The 26011-nt window shown below is 34.1% G+C and overlaps 1 protein-coding gene across 1 annotated transcript; it reads right to left on the reverse strand.

The window, feature by feature from the left end:
• Positions 1–1323: 1323 nt before the first annotated feature.
• Positions 1324–11993, reverse strand: LOC129319472 (probable aldo-keto reductase 2). The gene is made up of 5 exons (XM_054964547.1): positions 11371–11993; positions 11073–11273; positions 4092–4264; positions 3867–3969; positions 1324–1842 (listed from the first exon to the last, which is right to left on the reverse strand). The coding sequence occupies exons 1-5, from the start codon at positions 11641–11643 to the stop codon at positions 1504–1506; spliced, it is 1089 nt and encodes a 362-aa protein (XP_054820522.1). The 5' UTR covers positions 11644–11993; the 3' UTR covers positions 1324–1503.
• Between the last annotated feature and the right edge of the window lie 14018 nt (positions 11994–26011).

Genomic DNA, 26011 nt, shown 5'->3' on the forward strand with positions numbered 1-26011 from the left:
AAATTAAAAATTTTTTTAATATTAAATTAGATTGTTAGATTAAATTTGCACTGATCAAATTGATAATAAATAATTATATTAAAAATTTAAAATTTTTTATACTTTTACATATTTTTATATTAATAAATTTAATATTAAAAATATTTAAAAATTAATTTAAATAAATAATAAAGATCAAATAAGATTAAAATAGGGAGTTAGAATTAGAGCACGTGATCCTTATCAATGCAATTCCCAGGAGCGCTGAAGTATGGAAAGTGCTCGCGCTCGATCTTGTAGTGCCGCTGACAGTCTGGCGTGTCCTTCCCTCCTTTGTAGGGAATTAAACGGTCTGTTTTTGACAGGGTTAAGGACATTTTTCCCTTTTAATTATTTGCTCATAGTATTGATCATCCAAAAATTTCAAATGGTATAATTTTTTTTTTACCATTTGAAAATAATCCATCCAACACTTTAAAATTTAAAAAAAGTTAACTTTAACTTAATTGATTTAAAAATTATATGAAATAATTTCAAAAATTACAAAAAAAAACCCATAAAATTACATTACCTAAAAAAATTGATAACAATTAAGTTCTTTGAATTATATATATAATATGATACAAATGTTATTTCTTATTCTTATAAAGAGCCAAAATAAAATTTTGATAAACTATTATTTTAAATGCTTAATTGATATTAATTTTTTAATAGGAGTAAGAAAATTAATCGATATTAATTTTCTTATTTCAGGTTATTCTTTAAGTTCATTATTTTAACTTAACAACTTGCCTTTAAAAAAGTTAATTTTGACTCTTAAAAAAAGTTAATTTTTCAAAGAATTGAAAATTTCTAACTTCAATTGAAAATTAGCAATAATTCTTTAACTTAATTCCATTTTAAGAAGTAGACTATAGATTGTAATTGGATTAATGCTAAATGAACAAGTAAAGAGTATAATAATGGGGTGAATGAATTTATGAATTTTGATAAAATGAATATCATTGATGATAAAAGCAATTTTAAGCCTAAAAACACGCCCTGACCATGATAAGCTCTTGAGAGACTATTTATTTTTACTAGCCTAACCAATCATCTGCGATAACTTCGTTCTCTGGCATCTACAGGTTTCTCCCTCACCATTATAAACTCCCGTCTAATATCCAGCCAATTCAGTGAATCCTTTTTGCCAATTTCCCATTTAACAACATCTCTCTTAATTTTGGGGACACAACAGTCACCCTGAACAGTGCTCATAGATAACAGATCAACATGTTCAATTCAATGCAAGACATATTAAACAAGCTAATTTGCCAAGGGGGAAAATGGGAGTCAGAAGACATGTTTTCGAGCAGCTCAATGTCGTGGCTTGTTTAGACAAACATGCATGCATAAGCAAATCTCCTAGAAGGACAAATATAAGTATATAACAACTCCATTGAGGCAAGGATACCCTCTTGTACTGGTCAGTTTGCTTAAGATAGCAACGAGTACTGAATATACAAAACACAAGGAATGAACTTTTTAAGCAGCTTTCCAAGAAGAAAGAGGAGGAGTGTCACCTTCCTTCCATGTAGCTATCCCAGGACCAGATCTTTCACCCTTGACTGCATCAGCAGCAACAAACGACTCAAGTTCTGCCATTTCTTCTGGGGTAAGCTTAACTGACAAAGCCCCAATGTTTTGGTTCAAGTTCTCAATTTTGGTGGTTCCTGGTATAGGGCACACATCATTTCCCTGATGATGAACCCAGGCCAATGCTAGTTGAGACGGAGTGCATCCCTTCCTTGTAGCCATTTCATTAACCCTCTCAAATATAATCTTGTTGTGCTCCATGTTTTCGGGATAGAATCTAGGCAAACGCTGAAACGACGTACAATACATACATGAAGCAGATTATATCTTGATGTCAATCTATCAACAACGGATGTTTCAAGCATGGATATGGAATTGTATCCATCATTTACATTGAAGCAAAGTGTCAGGTATGACAAATTTTATATGTCAACCTTGAGAAGGATGCTGCAACAGTCAAGGCATAAATAAGCCTGTCACAGCATGTCATGAGATTGCATATCTTACATATAAATGCATTTTACATTTTTTAATCTGATTTTCTGTTTTTATATGTTGCATACAATGCCTCACAGACACAAATGTGCAAGATATTACAAGATAGATATGAAGTGAGTAAATTGGCATCATATATATTCTCTTAATTACACACGTCTTGTCTGTCTATGACGAACATATGCTAATAACCAGAGATTAGAACTAAAATACGTATCATTTGCTGTGCACATTCATCATCTCACATGTTGACAGTGGGGAAAGAAACAACAACAATGCCTTATCCCACTAGGTGAGATCGGTTACATAGATTGCATAACACAATTATGCTTTGACAATGAGGAAAGAAACAAAAGACAGTAAATTTTTAAGCAGCTTAATACTTCTATTTTTCATTTACTAGAATTAATCTCCATATTTTACAATTTTATTTCACCCTTTCACACCAAAAATAGTTAAGAGGGAAAAAGATTTAGGAGGGATTTCTTAATAATTAGTGAAAGCTCAAGCACATACCAACAGTTCTCCCTCATCACAAATATTTAAATTACATACTATAATTGTTAAATTGTTCAAACTATACTTTGTCACCGGCTTGTATCATAAAAAAAAAAAAAAGAATAAATAAAAGATATTCTACTACCTTAAAGGTTATTTATGCAGAAAGTTACATTACTTATAAACTTGAATACCCTCCAAAGTTCATGACTTTAAGTCTTTAACGTTTCAAAGCAATAATAATGATGCTTTAGTGTCAAGTCAAGTGACTCAGTATAGTTATCTCAAATTTCATTAGTAATTATCAACTTTAACGTTAAGTCAAGTGGTATAAGTTTAATGTGTGCTGCCAACATGTAATCGAGTCAAGAGCATGTCTACTTCTAAATTATAAATTTGAAAAGACAATGTTCAAATGGTAAACTTTATTCTAGATTTGAAATTGATAAGAGTTTTGATATCAAAATAACTTTTATCTATGCAAACATGACACTAATATTCATCAAATTCCCACCTCAACTCCTATGAAGAATAACCTAGTCAGCAACAAAAATGGCACATAGGAATAACCCAGTATGCAGAGATTGGATTTGAAAACATGTAGCCCATCAAATATAGAAAAGAAAAGGCATACAAGGATTATTTATAATCCAGTCCTTTTTACCCATATACGAGATTGAACTTATATATTAGTAAGAGAAGTAAGGACAGTATAGAAGAAAGGCTCTAGCCATATAATTCTATTCTCCCATAAGTTTATATATCAAGGAAACGTGCAGTACCCTGTTGATAGGACTTACATTATATCTACAAGCCTCCAAGGCATAAACTAAGAGGGATGGAGACAAGCTTGTTTTATTGATCAACCAATGAAGGAAGAAATCCAAATAAAGTTGTATCAAGATAACCTTCTGCCAAGCCATCTTACATTTTCAGTCAATCTCTCTTCCGTCAGGGTTTAGTCATGCAATCTTTATCAGCGTTCAGACTTCAATTTTCAATGTATAAGCTGAGCAATTGAACAACAATCGTTTTATTATCTTCACAATTTATCCAGTTCATGCATTGTTTTATTACACAAATATGATTATAAAATCCATAAGAAAGATCATCAACTAATTCAACAACATTCTACAGCAATTTAATCTTGAATGGTAAAACTACAAGTGAAATTTCGAAAGACATAAAAAGGTTAGAAAAGAGAAGACTTTACTAACTTTCACATTGAAGGGCCTGGAAACAATACCATTAGGAGCTAAGCTAGTTTATTATGACAAATGAAACCAAAGTGCATATTGCATATTAGAGTTAACACAAACCTTCCGAAAGTCATTCTCTGAAAAGCTTTCAACAACCTTTGCTCCTAATGAAAAGAATCCTCGTCCAAGAGGACTATAAGCTACAATTCCAATGCCAAGTTCCCTGAGAATTTCACAAATGCAAAATAAGAGGTTGCAAAGCTATACCCTAATTTTTTATCAAAAGCCCCAATAGATAGAAAAGATAGATATTATAATTAGCAACATCCGTAGTTCAAACATCACCTGCAAGTTGGAATTATTTCTTCCTCCACATCTCTTGCCCATAAGGACCACTCCAACTGCACAGCCGTTATAGGATGAACAGCATGTGCTCTTCTGATTGTTGAAGCCGAGGCCTCAGACAAGCCAATATGTTTTATTTTTCCCTCCTCAACAAGCTTTTTAAGTTCCCCAATCTTAAAATAAGTAAAATGAAAATAAGTATACAGTTCGATATCATACATGTAGACTTTTCTACATGTTAACAAATCAAAAAATTATAGAACATCTTGCCCTTCATTCTCTATCAGCTATACCATGCACATGTTGAAATGGATGCATGTCAATTATGGACCAATTGCCAGTTCCATTTATCAAAGTTGCATCCCTTTGGAAATAAGTTATGGAAGATAAATTGCAGACTCACAAAAGTACTCTTGGTTCCAAAGAATCATACATTAACCTTGATAGTGAAAACTTAAATTCTCTATTAAAGCCTAGAAATATAGCAAATGATCTAAGAGCATATCTTGCACCAAACTCAATCTTTAAGATTAGCTGATCTTGATATGTCTAGGTTTGACAAGTATCCGCTCTTGGTTCCTGTACCTCATTCCCCATAACTCTCTCCCTAGTTCATTGACCTCCCACGTAACCCATTAAACAATGCATAAGATAATGTGGAGTGAACTGGTGGTAGGTAGGAATAATTTGGAATGATAGAAAATTGAGAGAGAGCGGAAAAGCATGAGAGAAGAACAGGAAGGTAGAGAGAGCAGAGAAGAATGAGAGATTAAAGAGAAGAAGTTGAAAGAAATTGAGAAGTAGCGGTGTCACTGAATAATACGTCTTCTTTCATAAAACATCAAACTACAATTTCAGCCAATATATAGACGTCCCTTCCCAACACTCTTCCCAACGGCTGTATTAACTAACTAACCAATTATATCCTAATTACAAATTTATAACAATACCCCCCTCAAAGAGATCCTTGCCCTCAAGGATCAGTAATAACAAATTGAGGAAATTGCTGCTGAAACTGATGCAAAGCTGTCCAGGATGCTTCTTCCTCTGGTAATTGCTTTCACTTGACCAAAATTTCAGTCATTATCCTCCTCTTTTTTCTGGCCAACTCTTTCCTGCAAAATGCATTCAGGTTCTAAAACTGGAGGTATTTCAGGCCAGTCAAGAGCTGGATGCCTCTGCTTGACTTTAGGATCAGGACATAGCTTCAATAGGTATATATGAAAGGTTGCATGTATTCTAGAATCAGGTGGTAGTTCTAACTTGTACACCACTGCTCCAATTCTTTGAATCACTTTGTAAGGACCAAAATATCTAGGAGCCAATTTTTGGTTAATCCTAGAAACTGCAGAAAGTTGTCTATAGGGTTGTAACTTTAAGAAAACCCATTGTCCCATTGTAAATTCCCGATCAGATCTGTGTGAATCTGCCCTTTACTTCATCATATTCGCAGTGCGATAAAGATGATGTTTGAGAACAGCTATCATCTCTTCTCTTGCTGTAAATGACCTGTCCACAGCATCTAGCACACTATTATGAGGTAAATAAGGAGAATGGAGAGGAGGTTTCTGACCATATAGAAGTTCATAGGGAGCAGCCTTAGTTGCTGTGTGAAAAGTGGTATTATACCACCACTCTGCATGAGACAACCACTCACTCCACTGCTTGGGCTGTTCCCAACACATACACCAAAGGTAAGTTTCCAAACAACGATTAAGCACTTTGGACTGCCCATCCATTTGAGGGTGATAAGCAGTGGAAAGAAGTTGCTTTACCCCCAAAACCTGCAAAAACTCTTTCCAAAAGCCACTAACAAATAAAAGGTCACGGTCACTAATAATTTCAGATGGTGGCCCATGTAATTTATAAACCTGATCCATAAAAATTTAAGCTAAAATAGAAGCTGAAAAGGGATGGGTGAGTGGTAAAAAGTGTGCATACTTTCTCATACGGTCAATTACTATCCAAATAGTGTCTTTACCAAGGGATTTAGGGAGTCCTTCAATAAAATCCATAGTGATACTCTACCATACCTTGCTAGGAATAGGCAAAGGCTGTAATAGTCCAGGGGCAGCAACAGTCATATTTACACCTAGCACATGTATCACACTGTTTAATGAAATCAGAAATGTCAATTATCATTTTTTTCCACCAAAATAAGGCCTTAACCCTCTGATATGTAGCCTGGATTCCTGAATGACTAACTTGTGGGCTGGCATGGAGCCGGTCTAATATTTGCTGCCTCAAATGAGGATCAGAACCTATCACCAGCTTCCCTTTTCTTCTTAATGAGCTCCCATCTCAAGAAAAATGACCCCACACTCCCTCATTTTCTTGAGTTTTCTTCCAGATTTCTGAAATAACAGCATCTACGTCCCAACTTCCCTTGATTTTCTCAAGCAACTCTGGTGATGATGTGTCTAAAATCATCTGCATAATTTGCTGTTTCGGTATTCTTGAGAGAGGATCTGCAACAGAATTTTCATTACCCTTTTTGTACTGAATCTCATAGTCAAAACCAGCTAATTTAGCAACCCAAAACATCTGAAAACTGGTCTTCAACTTCTTCCCAAGCAGATATTTTAGGCTTTGCTGATCTGACCTTATTTTAAATTTTTTCCTTTCTAAATATTGATGCCAATGAAGCACAACCAAGACCACAACCATCAATTCCTTTTGACATATCGAGAGTTTTTGATGCCTTTTAGCCAAACCCTTGCTAAAATATGCAATTGGTTGACCTGATTGCATTAGAACAGCCCCTCACGCATCAATTTCAACTACAAATTGTTTTGAGAAATCTGGAAGGGTGAGTATCGGAGCAGAAATAAGGACTTCTTTGAGTTTAGTAAAAGCTGCAGCAGCTACCTTTGACCACTCAAATCCATTCTTTTTAAGAAGAAGAGTTAGTGGCTTAGCTAAAATCCCATAGCCCTTGACAAACCTTCTATTGTATCCAGCCAGCCCCAAGAAAGCCCTTACTTGCTTAATATTTGTGGGTTCAGGCCATTCAGCCACTGCTTGAACCTTCTTGGGATCTATCCGGACTTGCCCACCACCAATTAAATGACCCAAATACTCAACTTCACTTGCTGCAAAACAACATTTGCTCTTTTTAATAAAAAAACTGATGCTGTCTTAAAATAGAAAACACTTCCTTGAGGTGCTGCACATGATCAGGGAGATTAGAGCTATAGATTAATATATCATCAAAAAAAACTAACACAAACTTCCTCAAATAAGGATGGAATATACTATTCATAGCCGCTTGAAAAGTTGTTGGTGCATTAGTTAGACCAAATGGCATAACTAACCATTCATAATGCCCACTATGTGTCTTAAAAGCAGTCTTTGAAACATCTTGAGGCACCATTCGGATTTGATGATAACCAGCCATCAAGTCTAATTTTGTAAACCATTTTGTAACACTTAACTCATCAAAGAGGTCTTCCACTAAGGGAATAGGGTATTGGTTTTTCACTGTCTTTTTATTCAATTCCCTATAATCTATACACATCCTCCAAGTACCATCCTTCTTTTTGACTAAAACAATTGGAGCAGAAAATGAGCTGGAACTCTCTTGTATTACCCCAGTGTGTAGTAATTCCCTGACTAATCCTTCAATAATATCTTTTTGGGTGGAGGGATATCTGTAGGGCTTTAAGTTTATAGGATTGGTGCCTTCTTAAAGGACAATAGGGTGATCATGCCCCTCATGAAATGGTGGTAATCCCTTGGGTGCTTCAAAGAGGTCAGGAAACACTTGCAATGTAGAATTAATCTCCTATGGAATTTCTGTACAGGTCTGCACTGAGAAGATTTCCACCTTCTCAAGCCCCTTTGGTATTAATTGCAGCAAAAATACTTGGTTAGTGGAAAAATCCTTAATTTCCACTCTCTTTGGTTGCACTACTCATAGGGTATTGGAAGGCATAGCTTGAAGCTTACACATTTTACCTTCAAGCCAAAAAAACATAGTTAGAGACTCATAATCCTAGAAAGCATTTTTAACACTTTTGAGCCATTTCAGCCAAAGTATTAAATCATAGGTATGTAATTCAAGAATTCTAAAATCACAAGAAAATTCTAAACCCTGCATTCTCCATTTGAACCCCTCCCAAATTCCATGCACTTTCAGTCTTCTTCCTCCAGCCACTTCTATCCATTCTTCCTGCATTCCATCAGATTGCCACCCAAGTCTTTTTGCCACATTAAAGTCCAAAAAGTCATGGGTGCTGCCACTGTCAATTAGAATATGAAGCTGTCTCTTGCCAAAATACCCTATGAGCCTCATTGAAGAACTATTATCAACTTCTTCCATAGCATGTAGTGAGATAAAACGTTGAGTTTCTTCCCCTTCAACCTCACCGTCTTCTTCAGACGGAGTAGCTTCTTCCGGGACATCATTAACCTCAATAAAATAAAGCTGTAATCTATGCCTTTGTGGGCATCTATGATCCCATGAAAATTTTTCATGACAATAGAAGTACAATTTTTTTCTTCTGTGCTCAGCTTCTTCGTCCACAGAAAGAATTTTAGCGGCATTATCGACCAATTTTTGAGTAATTGAGACACTTTTTTGAGGTAAAGAGGGTGTCTTTCCTTTAGTATGGGACCCACTGCCCATTAGTGCTTTTTTATAGGGAGCCCACGCATTTGACTGGAAGGGTTGTGTGGCTGGTGCTGCGGGTTGGGTGGCCGAAACTAAGGGTGCCACATATCCTCCCCTTTTATTCTGGCTTTTCTTCTCAGTTTGTCTCTGAAATATGATTTCTTGCATTCTCACTAGCTTTCGAGCCTCTTTCAGGGTCTGAGGATTGAAAAGGAAAACTGGACCTTCATATTCCTCTCGAAGACCCGAGAGATACATGTCCACCAAATACTCAGGCAGTCGCAGCTTACACACAATCATATCAAACTCATCGTGATACTCGGCTAGAGCTCCTTGTTTCTTCAGATGAGCTAAATCGCTCATCAGGGTCTCATGAATAAGTCCGAAACCATTTTTAATTTCTTCTATATATTCTTCCTAGGTTGGCCAAACTCCTTCCCACGATTTCTCATAAGCTTGATGCCATTAGAAGGTTCTTGGGTCAAGATGCATGCTTGCTATCTTGATCTTGGTTTCTTCTGGCGTCTCATCAAGCTCAAAATATCGCTCGCATTTCATAATCCAGCCGAGAACATCTTCCCTAGTAAACTTTGGGCATTCCATCTTCGTGAACTGAGTGGGCCTCCTATATTCTCTTCATTCATACCCATCTCTGCATCTATAATCCTCATGCTCGTGATGACATTCAACAATCTGTGCATTTCAATAGTGGCCTTCTCTTTCAGCCTCTCGGTCCCTTACCAAGGATTGAAGTTGTTGGGAAAGCCCATCAACCAATTCTGTCAAAGCATGAATCTTTCTATTGTTTTCTTCGATCTTGACCATGAAATCTTCCATTTCTTGTCGGCTTTGATGGTGTCTGCTGCGCGTCTTGACCATGAACCGTGATTGGAGATATAAAAGGGGAGCTGAAGAGCGTCTGCTCTGATACCATTGATAGGTAGGAATAATTTGGAATGATAGAAAATTGAGAGAGAGAGCGGAAAAGGATGAGAGAAGAACAGGAAGGTAGAGAGAGCAGATAAGAATGAGAGATTAAAGAGAAGAAGTTGAGAGAAATTGAGAAGTAGTGGTGTCATTGAATAATACGTCTTCTTTCATAAAACATCAAACTACAATTTCAGCCTATATATAGACGTCCCTTCCCAACACTCTTCCCAACGGCTATATTAACTAACTAACTAACCAATTATATCCTAACTACAAATTTATAACAACTGGTCAATTCTTGGACACAGAAAACATACAAATGGATGGTAGGAAGAAGAAAGGATTTCTTGATTTCACAAGTCATTATGGAAAGAAAAATGTTCCTTAGCTTTTTAGTCCATCTAGCATAGCCAAAATGACAATTTACAGAAACTTGAGTACAATGTTTCATTTTTATAAAGCCTAAAGATGCCACCATATGATCATGTAGCATACATTTTATAACTCGCAGGGAAAAGAAATTGCTTCAGAAACTTATCTTAAATTCTTCCAAACAAGAAACTTTTAGTACCAAATAATCCACTTGGCCTTCAGAAATCAGGCCAGGTGAAGAAAAAATTTTAGCCATGAGCACAAGGAATGCCTAGAATATTGGTTCAAGACCTATGATATTTAAAAGATCCAAAAGTATGAGTGAAAATCTGAGGCTACAAAATGTTAAAAGTGTTCCTGAATCCTGATAAAGTTTTTGCGAGAAAATCATCTCATATTATTAAAATAATGCTCCATAGTTTTTCAGTTCAAGAGGGGGGAAATCTTACAAGAAAACATATCAGAATCGCCAGGCTCTAGCATTCTATAAGAGTCCGTATAAATAATAAATACTTGAGGAGCCAGAACCAAGAACAATTGTTCTCAATCTTCTGCAATCCCACACAGTGCTAACTATATCGAGGATTTTAGGTTTTCTGCATATTATATTGCGTAGCATTTTCTACAGGCAAATTAACCCTTGCATTTTTGGTCCAAACCTGTATGCCTCCCCGGTTTAAGAGATCTCATTCCAGCACTCTTGGTTCATTTTGTTACACCTGACCCAATGTAAATATGAAAGTTACACTGATAATTTATTGTCAGTGTGTGTGTAAACCTTTTCATGGTCTTTTGTGACTATTACTAGGATTATGTTAACTCCGTTGGAACAAGATAAAATTCAAATTGTAAGTGAAAAAGACATATACCAGCGACTTGCATGATTATTTTGGTTAAAATTTATATTCAGGATGTATGAAAGGTACATTATTCAACGGCCTATCTATCTTGTGGCCCAATTTTAGTGAAAATACAAGGTGAAATTGATTTCACATCAAACACGAACCACATAGATAAACTGTAATCTACCCAGAGAAAAGATCAACCAGAGCAGATAGAAGACGGACCGTGACTTCAATAGGCACACGAGTATCAACACGATGCTGGTAATAGAGATCAATGCAATCGATCTCCAGTCTCTTCAAGCTAGCCTCACAAGCCGATCTCACGTACGCAGGATCGCCACGGATATCTACCTTGCCATCGGCAAAGCTGACTCCGAATTTAGAGGCCAATTCAACCTTCTCCCTCACACCTCCCTTCAGAGCCTGACAGGAAAATTCACACCCAATTCGTCATAAACCCAAAGAGTGAACAAACGCGAAGAAGAAACAAACAGCAAAAGGACTTGGAAGCGACCAATACCATTCCGAGAAGAATTTCATTCGTGTGTGGCCCGTAGATGTCGGAGGTGTCGAGAAATGTGATGCCGCTCTGGATGGCGTGGTGGATGAGAGCGATCATGTCGGGTTCAGGTTTAGAAGTGCCATAGGCAGAAGACATGCTCATGCAACCAAGTCCCTGGGTTGATACCTCCAAGCCTTGTGAACCCAGCTTGATCCTACCCACTTTCGCCATTTCTGAGAATTGAGATAAGCTTCCACTGTGAGTGTGATATAAAGTAGTAGGCAGTAGCATTGGCACAGCAGAGTATGGAAAAGTGCTCGAGCTCGACCTTCTCGTGCCGCTGCCAGTCTGACGTGTCCTTCACTCCTTTTTAGGGAATTAAACGGTCTTTTTTTTTTTTTTTAGGCCAAAGAAATTCATTCATTCAACGAAAAGGACACAAAGCCTCACAATAGTAGCTCAGAAGGAAAAGCAACAATTAAAAGTACTAACACAAACCCAAGCAATAAACCTAAGCAAAAAGCAAACTAAAATACAAGCACCCCGTAATGCCCTTAACCAATACCAACTCTATCTGGACTAATCACAGTTTGATCAACAGATCTGGAGGGAAAACAGGCATCTCACAGTAAAATAGAAGGTAGCGGAGGTGGTTGTGGGGACTCCACACAACCCAAAAATCCCAACTCATTCGAAGTAAATCCCGCCAACCAATCGGCAACCCAGTCTATTGTTGATCGGGTCAAAAGACACTCTTAATTATTTGCTGGTGGTATGGATTACCCTAAGGAAAAATGACAATTAAGCACTCTTTAAGAACATTTAAATTAAATTTTAATTAAGAATCTTAATTCTTATTTGGGATAAAAAATATAATTTATAAGGTAAAATTCACTAATACTACTTGAAGATTCACTAATTCAACTTGAGAAAATTGCTAATGTACATTATAAAAATATGAAACTCCACTTAAAAATTAATTATTTAACAAAAAGTATAACTTAAAAATTCATTAACTCGACTTAAAAAAAATTTTAATGTATATTATGAAAATATAAAACTCCACTTAAAAGTTAATTATTTAACAAAAAAATATCAGTTTGAACAAGTCACTTTTTGTTAGATAATTGATTCCCAAGTGGAGTTTTATTTTTTTACAATATATGTTATAAATTTTTTCAAATCTGATTAGTGAATTTTCAAGTGATGTTTTTTTGTTAAACAATCAATTCTCAAGTAAAGTTTTATATTTTCACAATATATATTAGAAATTTTTTTAAATGGAGTTAGTGAATTCTCAAGTAATATTTTTTGTTAAACAATTGATTTTCAAGTTGGGTTTAATGTTTTCACAATATACGTTAATAATTTTTTAAAGTTGGGTTAAATTACCAAATGACATTAGTTAATCTCACCTTACAAACTATATTTTTTATTTCAATTAAAAACCATAATCCTTAACTGAGATTTTAAAATATTATGGTCCTTAATTGAGATTAATATTCTTATAAAGTCTTTAATTGTCACTTTTCCTCATCCAAAACTTTCAAACCATATAATTTCTCTTTTTATTATTTAAAAAATAATTCATTGAGCACTTAAAAAAAGTTAACTTTGACTTAGTTGACTTAAAAATTATAAAAAAAATCTAAAAAATTATAAAAAAAACATCCCATAAAATTATGCTACCTCATAAAAAATTAATATCAATTAAAATAATAGGATATAAATGTTTTTCTTATCCATGTAAAGAGTCAAAATATGATTTGAATAACTACTATTTTAGAGACTTAATCGATATTAATTTTCTTATAAAGGTATGAAAATAATGGTTAGTTTAACTTTGATTGATAAAAATGGTGGTAAGAAAATTAATCAAGATTAATTTTTTTATTTAAGGTTATTTTTTAGGTTCGTTATTTTAGCTTAGCACTTTATTGCTAAAAAGTTAACTTTGATTATTAGAAAAAAGTTAACTTTCTAAAGCATTGGAAATGTCCAATTTCAATTGAAAATTAGCAATAATCCTTTAACTTAATTTCATTTTAGGAAGTGAACTATGGATTGTAATTGGATAAATGCTAAACAAACAAATGATGAGTAAGATAATGGGGTGAATGTGTTTTTACACTTTGTTAAAAAGAATACCATTGATGATAGTGAAAGTTTTATTGTCCTTGTGTAGAATGTTTGAATGAGAGAAGACTAAGTACTACAAAAATATACATGCACCTAACTTGTGAGGGGTTTTGCAAAAGTTATATAGTATGGACATGGCATGATGAAGCAATGGGAAAGGTCGAGGTCAAGTATACTGCAATAGTGGAAGGTTGATGATCATGATAAGATAGAGGATCAGTTGGAGGACAAAATTCATAATATTGGAAAAGAGACTTTTGAGCAATCATATGCACACAGCAATATGTGCAGTGATGTGAAGAGTTTGAAGGCAAGACATGGATGGAGTGATGAGAGTTTTATATAATTGCTTAAGCTAGTGAAAGGCATGCTTCAAGATCAAAATATATCAAGGTATCATTATTATGATGCGAATAAAATATTATGTCTATTAGGCATGTTATTTAAGAAAATACATGAATGTTCTAATAATTTCATACTCTATTAAAAAAAAGAATTTGAAGAAGATATGAAGTATTTAATATGTGAGACACTACGGTCCAATTCCCTAATGATTGCATTATTAGTCCTCCTAAAATGGCCCATTTATACCATAAATAGAAAGGAACTTCAAAGAGGACGATTGACAAAAATGTAAAGTGATTGCAGTACTATGTATTATCTTAACATATGCAATACCTTCATGGACAATGCCATGATCTATTTATAATATGCATTGGTTGTTCTAGGAAGACAAATGAGTGGAGGCACTACTATTGGACCAAAATCATAATATTGCCATTACTTTGTGTAAATTTGCAATAATTAAGGAAATAAACTCCACAAAACATAAAAGAGATGTCTCATGAAAAGTTACACTCTAAAAGATGGCAACAAACACATAAAATCCAACAAACCATATAAATAATTCAGCAAAGAGCAAAGTCTACTTAAAAAAGAGAATACAAAATTAGTCATGCCAAAAAGCACAACTATGTTGCCAGCACATTAAACTTGTTCAAGTAATACTATTGTCAAATAAACAATCTATATTTTTGCCCAAACTAAGAAGGAGATCAAGAGACATAAAGGAATTAGTTAGAATATTATCATCCTTAAAATGACATCTAAGGGGCCAAGAGGTGTCCAAGGCACTTTTTTTTTTCAAAGAATGTCCAAGACACCTTTTAGTATACTAGCATTTTGATGCATCAAGATATAAGATGCCTCTGTTGCATGTGTTATCTCATAGCTGTATTCGCCAACCCATTGCATAATTGCTAGCGATTTTGGAGAGAGTTACCCATAGAGGGTTCTAGCCAGCAAGAAGTTGAATTAAGTGATTTGGTGTGTAGCCATTATGGTATCAACTTTCTATGGGAGGCTAATTGAAGGAGACTTGACAATATGAGATACTAACAAGCTATTTGGTTCGAATGCAAATCCTCTTAGTAATGCAATGTTGATTACCATTGACATGTTTGGTTGGTTCTTGATAAGGTGGGGAACATATTTTTTTTATATTTAACTAGAATTATAATAAGTATAAAATGCACCTTAAACCAAAGAAAAAAACTCTCAATTTTGATCATCTTATTCCTTTGATAGAACCATAGATTTGGAGATTAATAAATCAAATTCTTTGAAGCAAAAAGAAAAAAGGGAGCAGATCTTGAGTAGTAAAGTCCAACACCCATTCACGCAACAAGTAGCATAAGAAACTATTACAATAAAATAATTTAACAAATTATGATAACACAAATGGAGGGAAGAGGAGTAGAAAAGAAACCCACATAAAAAAATCTCAATATTAGAATAGCCATTACAATAAATTTTAGACCACTTTTAGCATTGGAGAAGGTTGTAGATGGAGGATGGTAGAAGATATAAATAATAAGTTAGGAATAGATCTTTAGCAAAAAATAAATGTTGTCGACAACAAATATGAGAGATGAGTAATGTCGACAACAACTTCTCTATCCAAATGAGTTTCACAATTTGTGGTGGTGGTGAATAACTTGGAAAATGGTAGATAAGGAGTTGAGCAATGATGGAGATGGATCCTATAAAAGAGAAGCTAAGAAATGATGGAGAGAACCTAATAGAGAGGAAGGTGAGCAGTGTAACATCTCAAAAAAAAAATTTCCATGATTTATTAATCTAATAAAGGGTGATTATGAAAATTTAAGTATAACTAGATTTGAGGATAGTTAGAGTCAGCTATTGGGTTTAGCTTTAGCTTTTAGATTAGGTATGAAAGTGAATTGGGTTACTCGGGCTCAAATTATAAAGAAAAATTAAATTTTTAACCCACTGTGCATTATGCCACAACATAAAAATTTATGCCACAACATAATTTCCCGAATCAATTTTTTTTAAAACACAAAATCAATTCAAAAAACAAAAAGTGAGACTTGAAACAAAGAGGGAACGACCAAGAGAGTTTTTTTTTATCAGGGCATCAACTCTTGGGCATTTTAAAGGTGTTTGAAGTTTGGTTTCACTTTAATATGCCTTCTTTATCACTTCTTCTTCCCTTTACACGTTTTAGAAGTGATATCTAAGGTTGAGAGTTAAAGATTTTTGGATTTAATGCTATGGGTCAAAACTCATTAGTCTAAATGGGATTAATGGAAGTCGTTTAAGTATTTTACATGTAGTTTAGAAGTTTTTACAATGTTGTAAGCTTGGGTCATCCATTTTGGATGAACCCTAGACCTCCAAAGTGTGATTTTAGATTGTTGGGTGTTATGTTAGTGATTATTTAATTTAATGGAAGCTAAATGGAGTTAATAGGAGTTAATCAACCTAATGGTTATGCTTAAGTACAAGATATTAGAATTTTAGTTAATTAAAGTGTTGATTAATTGAAGTTGGAAGAGTTTTTATGATGATTTTAGTGATGATTGGTATAATTAATTGTAAATCAATCATGTTGTGCACCATTCAAGCTTTGATATAGCTTGTGAAGAATTTTATTGAGGGGTAAACCTTTAAACTCTCAAAGGTTTCAAGTAACTAGGGGAAACCTAGTTTATATAGTTGAATATTAATTGTTCATTTGTTGAAATGGTTGATTTGAAACATGTTTAATATTTTTAAACTCATGATACAAATTTTTTATGGTTGGTGATGTATTATTGTTACAAATTATATGTATGTTCATATACATGCTAATAGTGATGATGAATGAAAAATTGTGATTATGTACTAGTTAGTATGTAGAACGAGTTAGGTATGAGTATAGATATATGGATTCATGATATGAATGGTTGATTAAAATGCATATACATATGTTATATACATGCATAACATGATTATTGGCAAGAGTTCGCCTAGGAAGAGGAGTAGTTGATTAAATCCATATGGTATTGATAGTGACTATTGGAATTGAAAGCTTGCCTTGGCACTGACCATTGGAATTGAGAGATAGCCTTTGTCTCATGGTTGATTCAGGACTGTCTCATTTATTCTATGAGGGACTTAAACCTAATTAGTCTCCATTGGTTCATGATAAGGCTAGATTAGGGATATGACACCCTATAGTTGTTAGTATTAGAGGAAATGGGATTACACAAGTGAGTGAGTTGACTCTGGCCTGGTAGCTTCTCACAAGTGGAAGGTTGGGCTAATCCGTAAAGGATGTAGCTATCGAAGAGCCATCGATTTCATGTCGGAGGTAGTAGAAGGGTATACGATTGGCATATGATCATGCATTTAGTCCCAATAACATGATTATTAGTATTATGGTCTGATGCAGTTTAGGGGCGGATGGTTGGTATTATTGTGACCCCAAGTTGTGCATTATTGATATATATATATATATATATATGATTATGTGTTTGAAGCCCGATCATATGGTTGTTCTTATTGTGGCCGAGGCTATACATTGTCATACATGCTTTATGTGTATGTTTATTGTCAATTGCATCCATTTTTTATTAATGTGCAATTGTATAGATTAGGTTAAACTTAGTTATTGAGTGGTTGTACTCACCCCTCAATTTTCAATATTTTCAAGGCTTAGCTCATCGAATCAAGACCAGGGAAAATATGCCAAGTCATAGGATTGTAAATTAATCATTTGTATGCCTCTTTATGTTGTTTCATGTGTATTAAGATTGTTAACTTACCAACTACGATTCACATGAATATTTTTATACTATTTGCATTATTATTGCATCACACTTGTGTATTTTATACCCTGAGTTAGTGAGTTTTAGTTGTAAACTCTAGTATAGGGCCAAAATACTTGTGCAAGTAAGAAATGTGTATTTTGACTACTTTGGAATGAAAATGATAGTTTTGTATAAGAAATTCTCCCTTGTGTTTTATGTGTTATGGGATTGAGTCATAAATTTGTGATATATATGTTTTTGATTGAGTGTAGTGTGTTGCACGAGTCTTATAAGGTCTATTGAGAGTAGCATAGTGGTGATTGTGAGCTTACAGCACTTGATTATGATTTTGGACATCCTAATTTTGTTTTGAAAGCTTAAATGGATAAGTTTGCATTTTGGTGTCCAACTTTTAATTGAGAAATAATTTGAATATGAAACTAGTGTAATTAGCTAGAGTTTAGAGAAAGCTTTCTATAAACACTTAGATCACCTCAATTAAATGTGAATGAAGATTTAAGGTGCATCAAAAGTTCAGTCAAAAAATCTGCCATTACAGCTTCTTTTTGCTATCATGGCTTTTGCATTCTATGCCGTAGCCTAAAATTTTATGCTATAGCATATTATGGAAGAATCACTATTTTAGCTCTTTTGACCCTAATTTAATATTATCTTACCTTGTATGATATCGATGTTTCTATATACATTTTCCTCTTACTTTTGTTTATGAAATAATTTTTTTAACATGTTAAGTTTTAAAAATTTAAGATCCCATTTATGTAAATTTTACAAACTTGGTAACTTACTTAGGTTAGTCCTGTGATTACCTTAGTTATGGAGTTAATTATGGATTAGTAAGGGAGACCTTACAAATAGCATTGTAGCAATAGAGACAAGTGACATTGACAAAGGTGAGAATGGGAGAGGGGGTGATTAGAAAGGATGTCTGAGGCTAGACAAGTTACAGGGATCAAAGGGTATTATGTGTCTTTTCACCATGGATATTAAGAACAAAAAAACATATAAGACCTTATAGTGAATAGTAATCCCTATTCATAGAAGGGAGCCTATGAATGCTTATTACTATGCTTTTGGTAATCCAAATTACCATAGGCCCATACTAAATGTTAACCAAACATGTTTTACATGGTAATGCAATCCCATTACCATCATTATTATGGTGCAATAAAATTGAACCAAATAGACCTTAAGTCTCATGTTAAATAGGATGGGATGCTCAATGGAATATCTAAGTAGATTAGTTTGCCTATGTCAATAGGTAACTTTTGGGGTAGGATAATTAATGTCTCATGTCAGTTTTTCTAAGGATGATCAAGACTTAATGATGCAAAAGAGGAAGAGGTTAGAGGAACAAGCTAAATCCAACCCTTTCACTATTCTTTCTCTACCATCCTTAATGTGTCACAAAGATAAATGGAGGTAAACACACCAAAAGAAGTGCCCTACACGACCAACAAGGTTCATGTAATTGCTAAAAAGATTGTAAATATTACCATTATTCCTTATTTAATTTGCTTTAGTTAAATAAATATTGGCAATATTTATTGTATGTATGTTACATGATGAAATTAAAAAAAAAGCAAGTCAAGGAATCCCATGCCAGGTGGACGTAATGACATCTTGATTGTTGCTACAGGAAAACAAAAGCATTAGGTTATACTAGGGGAGTTAGAGGAGGGGTGGGCATAAGGGACATCTTTAGAGAACCTACATACCACCTAAAGAGCCGTTATTAAGGAGGATTTAGAGGTGATGCTTGCAATTATGAGGCAAGAGGTGAGGATAAGGTAGAAGAATCATTTGATGCCAAGCTAGATGCCAGGATATAGCAAATGAAGTAGAGAATGATTATTATCCTAAGCTCAACATTGGATAAATCTTCCATAGAAATCCACTCTTCTACTGATCATCAAAGCACCAAAGAGAGCTGCTGCATTATCAAGCATCTATCAAAGAACATTGCAAGTCCTACCATGAGTGATCCCTGAGTTATATATGGAGGATCTTGATAGATACTTAGTAGCATGTGATAGCTTCCACAACTTGGGGCTAACTATAACATCCTAGATTTTAATCTCTAGGTAATAAATTAATTATAAGAATTTCAATGTAAAAGAAGGGAGTTTTGATACATAAGAAATTATTGAACATTTATCAAAAATTAAGAATTTAGAAAGTAAGTAAAATAATTTATTTTTAAAAGAAAATTTGTCTAAAATAGAATAAATTATAAGAATCTATCTTCAAGAATTAATAATAATAACAACAAGAAGAAGAAGACAAGAGCCCTTGGCTATGGGCTCGCAGCCCACTTCCCTTTCCCCAAAAAATAATTACCTTAGTTAACATGAACACACACATGGCACTTATGCTCTTAACTAAGAAATAGTCGCTCCACCCTAACGAACCTTCATTTAAAGAAGAAGATGATCAACTTGCTCACAGCTCCAAGAAGATAAAGAATTTTGGTGATATTGAAGGAACGAGCTCAAATAATTTGCTCTAGGGATATTGGCTAAAGCTTAGGTCAAAAGAACAAGGTAAAGCTTATGGAAAACCTACCTTTGCAGAAAAGCTCAAAGGTATTAGTAGAGATGAAGAACAATATGAAGAGGAACTAGAGAAAAATGAAGGCTCGAATGATGAAGGTAACAATATGGGTACATTAGAAGCTGTTGAGATTAACTGTAAAACTATATAAGATCTAAAAAGAAACTTCCCTACTTTTGTTTTCTCCTCTAAGATGAAGAAAAGGCTTTGTAAAGCCTATAACAAAGCTGTGATAGTGAAATTCTTGGATAAAAGCATTGGGTTTAAAGCTCTAAAATCAAGACTGTAGATAATGTGGGTAAAGAAAGGAGTCATCAGATTGATCAACATAGGCTACAATTTCTTTATGGTCAAGTTATCAAATCAAGAGGATTATTTTAAAGCCCTAGCTGGTGGTCCTTGGATGATTTATGACCACTATCTGACTGTGAGGCCTTGGCAGGTGAAATTTAAACCAAAAACAGCAAAAATCGATAAGGTTTCATGCTAGGTGAGAGTACTAAAAGTGTGCTTAAAGTTCTATAATACTGAAGTATTAACCTACATTGGTAATAGAATTAGTCAAATCATCAAAGTAGATATCCATTCTTCTTGCCAGCTTAGAGGTCATTTTACATGTATATGCATTTTAGTTGATCTTGAGAAACAATTGATGTCTGGTTTCCATTTAGAGGGTGAAGATTGTCAGCTTCAATATGAAGGTTTGCATTTTTTGTGCTCTAAGTATGGTCTTTATGGGCATAAAGCTAAAGCCTGTCCTTTAAAAAAATACTCAAGCTCACTGTGAGGATAAATCAAAGCATACTGCTACTCAAGTTGAGACTGAAAGAAGCAACACAACATAGAAGGAGGTGGCACTGCCTAAATAATGGTCGGTTGTGCAAAAAATGAGAAGACAGGGAAAGGGAAAGGAAAAGATGATAGAGACAATGTCTAAAGGTTAGAATGGGTCACAATTTAGGGTGCTTGCTAATGAAGAGGCAATGAACAATGCAACAAATGGTGTAGAAGCTAATATACATGTGTAAGTAATGGGCATGCACGATGATGGTATGGTAAGAGTGGAGGGCCCACTTGTAACATCCTCAATTTTAACCTAAATTAATTAAGCCTAAATTAGATTAATTAAGTGTATTAGTGAAATGTGTGGCTAGAGAGGCCTAACAGGTGTGTTTGACTATGATTTCTAGCACTAAACACGAGTTCGAAAGAGAATCAAGTCATTCAGGAATGAAAAAAGGAAGAAATTTTGAAAGGGAAAGTTTTATGCTATGTGCCGCAGCTTGTGGATAAGTCGCCACAATGCATGTGTGGTAACACACCTGGGGAGATGCTCTCTGTACCATGCATTATGGTGCATTATGCGTCCACTGCTTCACATGGTCACATTTATACTATAATAAGATCGTGAACTGATGTAACAAAAGAAGGAGAAAACAAAAATATATAAAAGAGGGATAAAAATGCTCTGCTAGGGCTTAGAGAATCGAAGTATTAGGAGTATTTTGGAGCTCTTAAATATTAAGGTAAGCTTCCTACACGTAAATCCTTCTTCTTCTTCCATTTTTCTTGATATTGGAAGTTAGGGTTTGATTGATAATGGAGATTTTCTATCTATATAAGCTATGGGTTCGAACCCATAGACTTAAGTAAAGTTAATGGGCTGGATTGAGCTAATGAAACTTGATATTTATGGAGTTATGATGAATAGTGGTTAAAGGGCATTAAATGTCCAAAAATTCCCTTTAAATGTATTTAGTTGGGGTAATGTGGTTCCATTAATGACCATTAAAGAGCTCAATAATGTTAAGGAGGGTTAAAGGAAGCTAAGAAACTTTATGGGTATTTTTATATGAGTCAAGAATGAATTTTGAGCATTAAGAAGTATTGAACTATTAGTAAAAATTAGCCCAAATATGGATATTGATGATTTGCATTATAAATTCTTGTAGAATGACTATCTTTGGCACCATTCAAGCTTTTTAAAAGCTTTAGGAGTGAGTATTTGAGGGATGAAATTTTTAATCTCTCAAAAGTTTGAGGTAATCAGAGGGATTCTATCCTATACTTTACATGTTAATTAGTTTGTTGATTAATAATTGATCATTGAAATGTGAAAAAGTATGGCATGGATTGCTTGAGAATCTACTAGGTTGATTTTTGTGAGTCCAATGACTTGTTATGTGAATTCTTTGAAAACAATATTAGTGGATTTTCATATTGTGATTTATTAGGAGTTCAATGATTTTATGGTTGGTGGAGTAAAATGATTTCTTGTTAAGAAGTTCTATGAGTATATGGGTTTATGAAGAGTTCAACAAGGTATGAAATAGTAGATTTCAATGATTGTAAATGGGTAAGGTACAGTGATTATGAGAATATGAAGTTTAATGACTTATTTTATTTAGAGTTCAACGATGTGAATTATGATAGGGTATAATGACTATGTACTTGAGGAGTTCAATGACATACGTGTTGTAGAGTTCTATGATGTTGGTAAATGTGAGTTATTACATATCTATGCATTCATAATCATGAGAGGTGAGAGTTTGCTTAAGAGAGGAGTGGAGAATTAATCCACGTGGTAGGGCTCCCATCTAAATTGATAGTTTACCCAAATTGTTTTATATGCACATTGTCTCACTTATTTAATGAGAGACTATCATATTGGTTCAAACAAGGGGCTTGAACCTAGCTAGCTATCCACTAGTTCAATGAGGAAGCTAGTTTAAGGAGTATGACATCTCATAGTGCGAGAAAATAGGGAAAACTATGTTTCATAAGGTAGTTGGGTAAACCTGGCTAAGTAATCACCTCACAAGTATTTAGGTTAGGGAGGTCTTGGATTATAGACTATCCCAATAGACTATAGCCTATAGTTTCATATCAAAGAAATAAAGAAGATATAAGGGAGCTGTGATCATACATTTGGTAAGAAAGGGCATATAGTTGCCACCTTGTGACCCTAGTGAAATAATACATATAAAATGCCTTGTTCTTTATTAAGCAACACTTGTTTGATTATTACCTTTTAAGTTGTTTCATTGTGAATGAAATTGGAGTTGTAAACTTTTGAAACACATTTATGACTTGTTATTAATCACTATGACATGGGTGTGTATTGACGAGAATCACATACTTGAATAATGCTTTTAAACATATTCATGTTCTGAAATTGATTAAGAACTTACCACTTACATTTAAATTAATTAACATGCATTAGTATAAGTTAGTTGGACTTTGGTTACTAAGTGATTGTACTCATCCCCTTATCTTAAATATTACAAGAAATAAATCAAGAGGATCGGATAGAGGAAAACAATCAAAGATTTAGGATTGTGATCTTATTTAGTAGGCCTCCTTATTTTGAGTCATTATATGTATGTGACAATTGAAATTGCCAATTAGGAACAGTCAATTTTTGATTTTTACTTGCATTATGTGTTTATGAACTGTAAGTGTATTTTAGAGCCTTAGGAAGTGAGTTTCTGAAATGTGATATTTGTGATAGGGTCAAAATACTAGTGAAGTAAGAGTTGGACATATTGTGTGATGACTATGGATTATTTGATAAAAAAGTTGCTTGAACTCCCTTTTTATTTTTTTTTGAATTAAAGGGTTGAGTATTAAAATTATGAATTATAAATGTTTGATATGATGTGTGTGCGTTGTAGAAGTTAGTTTTGGTGTATTGCATGGTCTAAATGGTGTCAATAATTATTGGCTTTGAGTGAATGAGTTGGACATTTAGTTTTGCAAAAAAGGTTGAAAAAGTGTAATTTTTAAAAAGGGTGTCCAAATTTTTGATTATGTAATAATTTGATTATGAAATTAAAGCCATTAGTTAGAGTTCAAAAAGAGCTTTTTGTCGACACCTAGTTCATGTCAATAGGACATCGGACGAAGGAATGGGGTGCATTAGAAGTTGCCTCAAAAGCTCTCAAATTAATAGCAGAGTTTACTGTCATGGATCATGTAATGCTCCGCAAAACATGGCCAAAAGGCAAACATGCTGTGGCGCATGTTCAATAAGCCACAACGCATGCCCTAGTTTTTGTACAATCACTTTGTTTTCTAATTTTTTAGCAAATGTACTAATGTTAGGAATGATCCTATGCTTCTGGATAATTTGTGAACTCTGATTTGTTTCTTTCAAAGGTCAGTAGAAATGGTTTTTAATTTTAAAAACTTGAGATCCACCTATTTGTAACTTGGTATGTTAATTACTTTAATCTAATCTCTTAATTAATTGAGATTTAGAGTTAATCAAGGTTAAAGAAGGAGGATATTACACCACTACATAGCATGAAACATAGAAAAAACAAAAAAAAGGAGTGCGATAAAGAGAGTGGAAGAGGATATTGATTGGGGCATTATTGCAGCACACAATCAAGTAGTACAACAAATAGTAAAGCATCAGAGAGAGGAGAAGGAAAAGCTAGTATGTTAGAAGTCTGATAGGAAATGGGTGGAGAAAAGATCTAAGGAAAGAGGAAGAATCATAATAAGAGTAATGAAGTGTTAATGTTCATATGGGAAGAGAGTAATAGCAGAGAGATCAATCCTTAGAGACTATACAAGGCCCATGAAAATGCTACGATGATGAACCAGTATCATAGGCTTTAAGACATGGAGCAAAAAGTAGATCTAGACCGAAACATTTTAACTAAGCCATTTGGAGTCCCGATGGGAAACTTATTGTCCAGAGAGGAGTCCATTGACTCAATTGTCCTTGAAATATAGTTCACCTATGGGCTTTAAGAGTAAGTTTACTTAGGCCTAATTTTAATTTTTTATGGTTAATAAATATTATTGAAATGTAAGGGGAACTTGTGGTCAACACCTCCTTTACAATTTAAAAGCAATATAAGGTAATTCTCGCCCCATGATTATTGTTTTAGCTGAGACTCGATGTGAGGATGAGTCACGAGTAAGGAAACTAAAAAACTAGGCTTTGATTCTCTTTTTATTATGCCTAATGTTGGTAACTTAGTGACAATTTGGAAGAGTAATGAAGTCTAGGTATAGATTAGTGACCAAAATCATCAATTCATACATCTCAGAAGGCGATTGACAAATAGGAGAATGTTCTTGCTATAGTTGTCTATGCATTACCACATTCAAATTTTAGAGAAGAGCTATAGTAGAAAATTGAGGAGTTAGCTAAGATTAGGACTGAGCCCTGGTTAGTATTTAGTAATTTTAATGACATAACATCCCCTTTTGAGCGTATGGGTGGAAAGACATATAAATCCAATAGATATCAATAGTTTAAAGAGTAGAATCGATAGATGCAAGTTAACAGATTGAGTGCCTCAAGACCTAAATTCAAATGGAAAAGGGCTATAGTTTATGGGCTGTGCGAGACTCTATGAGCGGCTTGATCGAGCTTTAGCATAATTCGACTTTCCTATCATATTTTCCTAAGAGCATAGTCAAGGTATTCCCTAAAACTAATTTCTCTAATCATAATCCTATCTCCATCTACCTTGGTAAAGCTGTAGTAGAGCACGAAAAGACAAAACCCTTTTATTTTAAAGCTATATGGCTTAGTTATGAGAACTTTAATGAGTTTTTTTCAAAAGCAATTGGGTGAATTCTGATGATTTATGTGATAGTCTAAACAAAATTAAATATGCAATCAAAGACTAGAACAGAAAGGTGTTTGGATATGTAAAAAGGAAAAAAGGTATTATCTTTGCTTATCTTAATAGCACTTAAAGAGCTTATTCACATCCTTACTCTACTTTCTTGAAGAATTTAGAAGTAGAATTATAGAGAAAGCTTGATGATATCTTAAAGTTGGAAGAAATGAAGTAGTTCTAGAAAATGAAAATGGAATGCGTACTAAA

Source organism: Prosopis cineraria, unplaced genomic scaffold (assembly GCF_029017545.1).
Source record: "Prosopis cineraria cultivar Desert tree isolate PC_DT_omini unplaced genomic scaffold, ASM2901754v1 PC9, whole genome shotgun sequence".
Lineage (NCBI taxonomy): Eukaryota > Viridiplantae > Streptophyta > Magnoliopsida > Fabales > Fabaceae > Prosopis > Prosopis cineraria.